Source organism: Telopea speciosissima, chromosome 1, assembly GCF_018873765.1.
Source record: "Telopea speciosissima isolate NSW1024214 ecotype Mountain lineage chromosome 1, Tspe_v1, whole genome shotgun sequence".
In the NCBI taxonomy this organism is placed as follows: Eukaryota; Viridiplantae; Streptophyta; class Magnoliopsida; order Proteales; family Proteaceae; genus Telopea; species Telopea speciosissima.
This window is the reverse complement of record NC_057916.1, coordinates 58,639,776-58,644,666: the sequence shown is the minus strand read 5'-3', so window position 1 is coordinate 58,644,666 and position 4,891 is coordinate 58,639,776. Positions and strand designations below refer to the sequence as shown.

At 40.0% G+C, this 4,891-nt stretch overlaps 1 protein-coding gene across 1 annotated transcript; it reads left to right on the top strand.

Moving 5' to 3' along the window:
* The first annotated feature begins 1,148 nt into the window (after positions 1-1,148).
* LOC122648505 (F-box protein SKIP1) lies at positions 1,149-3,063 on the top strand. The gene is made up of 2 exons (XM_043841712.1): positions 1,149-1,546; positions 2,372-3,063. The coding sequence occupies exons 1-2, from the start codon at positions 1,185-1,187 to the stop codon at positions 2,943-2,945; spliced, it is 936 nt and encodes a 311-aa protein (XP_043697647.1). The 5' UTR covers positions 1,149-1,184; the 3' UTR covers positions 2,946-3,063.
* Positions 3,064-4,891: the final 1,828 nt, after the last annotated feature.

Genomic DNA, 4,891 nt, shown 5'->3' with positions numbered 1-4,891 from the left:
CTCTAATTTTTTTTTCCAACATTCATCTTAAAATCGTTTAGGGTTTGATTCAACATGGAAGAAATGGAAAGATGGGAATCAACACTTGTGCCTGGATACTTTGGAGTTAAATCGCCGCCAACTGCGGCTTCACCCGACGGTGCTCCGGTTTTCAAAAACCACGGCAAACAACAATGAAACTTCGGTCGGTGTCCATTTGCTGGAAAAACAACCCAAAAAAATACCCATTCTTTCAAATTCGGTTACCTAACCCACCTTGTGACTTGCAGAATTTGTGTTTTTTTTTTAAAATCTGCAGGTTATCGGAGAGGCCGGCGACCGCAACAAAACTGGTAAAGGGGAAGTCCGGCTGGGGCTGGCCCATGAGAGCATCACGGGGCTGCCCAGTTTTTTTTTTTTTTTTTTTTTTTTTTAAAATCCAAGCAGTTACAGGTTACTGGAGAGAGATATTCACTTCGGCGACCATCTCTGTCGCTGCCCTTTAACCAATCACCCTGCTGTCCGTTTCTGCAGGTTTTTTTTATTAAAGCGATCACAGGTCACAAGAGGGAGGACGACCTCACCCCGGCAGCCACCATTGCCAGTTTCCTTGTCCCTTAATGGCAGCCATGACTGCCTTCGTAGATTTTTTTTTTTTTTATTTATACCCAGACAAACAAATGGCTACTGATTTATTGGAGGGTAAATACAACAGAGGCATGGAGTCGGGGACGAAAGCTGCCGAAGCGAAATGCAGGTCAGGGAGGGAATAGGTTTTCGAGAGGAAGAGTGGATTCCCAAATTTATATTTTATTCCAAATCAACACTTAAGATTTATTTCTTCAGATCCAATGGTCCAAAAGACACCCTTGAAAACCCCAACCCTTTTTTCTATTTTATCATTTGTTTTTTAATATTTTAGTATAAAGGGTAGTTTAGTCATTTCCATGACACACAGTTAATCCCGTTTGTTTTTGGGTCCAAATTGATATATAGGCACTTAATGGGGTGACATTAATTCCGCGGTCCAACTGAGGGGGCCGGGGGGGGGGGGGGGGTCGTTGAAAATTTCCCCTTTTTTTTTGAAACACAACATATAACCAAGTAATACATTTGGACGAAAATATCCCTGCTATTCCGTTTTTCAACTGCAATTAACAGCTGAATCCAGAAGAACCTCTTCATACTTCATCTTCACTTCTTAGATGGAGGAAGGAGGACGAGGCGGTGTGTGCGAAACAAAGAGCAACTCGGACTGGGCCGAGTTGACTCACGAATGCTTAACGAACATACTGTCGAGGTTGAGCTTCGAGGACCGATGGAGAGGAACCATGCTTGTCTGCAAGTCGTGGCTCCACGCCTGCAAAGACCCTTGTTTCTTCTCCGCCTTCGACCTCGAATCCCAATTCGAATCTTCTGTCACCGAGTCTCCTCTTTGGTGGTCTCCCGAATTCGAGAGGAAGATCGACGCCATGCTCCTTTCTGTTGTTGATTGGAGCGCTGCAGCTCTCAAGGAGATTCGTGTCAGGCACTGTTCTGATTATTCTCTCGCTTTTGTGGCCGAAAGGTACGTGACGTTTGGCCCTCTGGGGTTTTCTTTGTGAGGTTCGCTTGAAAGGTTAGTTTTCGAACGAGTTGCTAATTATACGATTCGATATGATTCTATGGTGGATTTACTTATTAATTTGTTTGCGTTTGAATTTACTCTTGTTTGTAGACTCGGAATAGGGTTAAAATTATCGAATTGGTTTTTATATGGTTTTAGTTGAAAGCTGTAATTTTTCTTTGTATTCCCTCTTTGGGACCAGGGGTGGTGGTTCGATTTTCTGAATTCCTCTGTGATATGAGCATTGAGTAGAAGTTTATAATTGAATATCATTTTGGTTTATAAATTTTGTGTTATTGGAACTTGGTTGACAATATTCTTTTCAGAAAGGGGATAAAGCTTTTGATATGGTTGCTTGACGGGATTCTTTCAATCAATTGGATTGCTAAGTTATTTCTTCAGAACACCACGGTCACCCAAAGGACAACAGTCTACTTGTGAGGCCATGAAATCAGTAATCTTTCAACAAATGGATTCTTGCTGAAACAGTGCATGAGGAACTAAATAATAGTGTCAATTTTGGAAACGAAACTAGTCCAGTAGGTGCCAAATTTTGGATGAAAGTTCTTAATTCGGTAAACTAATGCAAGCTCTTTTAAGCTTGATTTGCTATATGTCGAATCTTCACTGAAACTGGGATTAATCATGGGTTTCACATAATGTTCTCGTTTCGGTTTCTTTTATTAATTTTATAATAATATGGACTCTTTACTGGAATTTTCAATGTCTATCCAAACTGAAACAATAAAGAATGACTCATATCTAATTCTGTTGTTGCATTTGCAGGTGCCCAAACCTGGAAGTTCTTTCAATCAAGAGCTGCCCAAATGTTACTAATACGTCTCTTTCCAAGATAGCATCTGGGTGCCCAATGCTTAAGGAACTTGACATCAGCTACTGCTATGAAGTCTCTTACGAATCGCTAGAGATGATTGGAAGGAAGTGCCCAAACCTCAGAGTTTTTAAACGGAACCTGATGAATTGGATTGACCCTTCCCAACACCGTGGAGTTGTCCCGGATGAATATCTCAATGCTTGCCCTCAAGATGGGGATGTAGAGGCTGCTGCAATTGGAAAGTTCATGCCTCTTCTGGAACAGCTTGAGCTCCGGTTCTCAAAGTTGTCAGCCAGTGGCCTTGGTGCAATCTCTGAAGGTTGCCTGAACTTGGGATACTTGGATCTGTTCGGGTGTGCAAACTTGACTAGCCGGGATATGGCAAATGCATCGGCAAACCTGAAGAACTTGCAGAAGATTGTGAAACCCAATTTTTACATTCCTAGGTCAGTCTTCCACACTGAGAGGTATGGCCATTGGAGGTTGTATGACGAGCGGTTCCAAACAGATATTTTTCGGATTTAGTCAATGAGAGAGAAAATTCTCTGGTGACTCCAGACACAATTGTTTATGCTTTCTCTAACCAAGAGGAACTCATCTTGCATACCATGATGAACTGACCTCATGACGTGGGGTCAGGTACTAAAATACATTATTTCTGTATCATGTCTTCTCTCTGTTTGAATGTTGAATATCTTCGAGACTAAGGTTTCTTTTCTTCAGTTATTTTTCTGCTTACATATTTCCAAATTATCATGGTTACTATTAGGTATAATTACCTCAAGAACCTTCAGAATAGTTTGCTATATTAGGACATGCACTGTTTTCCCCCTGAATGGTGTCTGTCAGAGACACAAATTTAGGAGAAACTGTTGAATATGCTTTAAGAATAATATACATGCACATGAACTCCTTACAAGGGAAGTAAGTCAGAGAACTCATGTGGTCCTATAAAAGATAATCATGTCACAGCTTGCAACCAGTTGTGCTGTAAGAATCACAGTAATATAGACACATCATTAGAGTGAACGAACAATGAAACCCAAGTTTGAGACCAAACGATTTGCACATATATGTAGCAAGGAGGTCTTTTATTTGAGGAAGGGAGGGGCTCCTCGCATGAACCCATGAAACAGAAGCCATGTTTTCTAAGAAGATTAATAAATTTAGTCACCTTTCTCCCACTTGAAGTGGAAGCTGTCTAGTCTTTTCTAATGTTATTTTCCAAGATCTCTGTACTACATCTTGCATCTCCACGCCATTGGCCATAATTGTGAGCTGTGATCCTTCCCATAAATGCTAAATACTGTGTTGAACAGCATCCTCCTTCCTTCTGTGACGTCAAATACCTTGATTAGAGACCGTGGTTTCAAGATTGTCTATACTTCATACTATTATGAAGCTATCTTACTAATAATCTTATGATCTGAGGGAGTTTTTTGCTAGTGCAATCTTATTAGTAGATTTTTTTTTTTCTTTCATTAATCTCAAGGAAAGCTTGAAAAAATATTTAGCGAATGACTGTGACATTGCACAATATGGACCTCTTTGCAAGTACAATAGCAACAAGTAAAACATTGGAAATCATGTTACAAATGTCTTGGGTTCTTTGTGATCCAAAATTGTAAGTGCATCCTCCCTACCTCTATTCATTTACCAAAGAAAAAAAAAATCATCCCTACCTCTATTCATGGTGGAAGTATTGTTCTTGCTGAGAACAGTAAAATTGTATTTCAACATTTTTGCTTCTTTCTGCACGATGGCTGTTAGTAACCTTCCATTTATTCTGTTACTCAGAGCCTTGTCATAATTGGTATTTGTCCATTCTCAGAGGGCGGTATCATAACTCATTGAACAGTTTAACTTTGGTTGTTTATTCTCTTATTGATTAAACTCTAAATAAAAAATTATATATTTAGCTTTCACATGGGTATTGTTCCCATTTGTATCTTATTTGTTCCCAGTTGTATCTTGTTAAAGTGTGGTCCTATAGGGCTTGTGTACCCTTGTTGGACCCTCTAGTGTTGTGGTAATCATAGTGGTAGAGTGCTCACGATAGGGGGGGTGCCCCTGTCGTGAGAGAGTCCTGTTTTGGATAGTTTTAGCTAGAGTTTCTGATTAGGTTGACTTCTTATACTTTTCCTTATCTGTTTGGCTTTCCTTAATTGATTCTAACTGTGTTTATCTTATTATAAAATAAATCTACTGACCAGTGATAGTTCATTTACCCTGAATCTATCCCTGGTTCAGCCTTCTTCTTCTCTCCGTCGTCTCCTCTTCTCTTCTTTGCTCTTGGGTGGTTGATTCTTAGTTCTCAACCAAGTTGCATGGTATCAGAGTATTAATCAGCCATCCATTGATCCTAGTTTTGAGAGTCTACAAAGCTTTTTTGGTTTTTAAGGTTTGCGGCAACCTATGCTCCCTTGTCTGAAGATTGGGCCCTAGTTTATGATGAATTAATAATAACTAGG

What these genes read in the sequence shown, in the direction of transcription:
- LOC122648505 (XM_043841712.1), top strand. Translation starts at nt 1,185, where the DNA reads ATGGAGGAAGGAGGACGAGGCGGTGTGTGCGAAACAAAGAGCAACTCG. An exon ending in CTCGCTTTTGTGGCCGAAAG is followed by an intron (nt 1,547 to 2,371) that starts GTACGTGACGTT and finishes TTGCATTTGCAG; the next exon opens with GTGCCCAAACCTGGAAGTTC.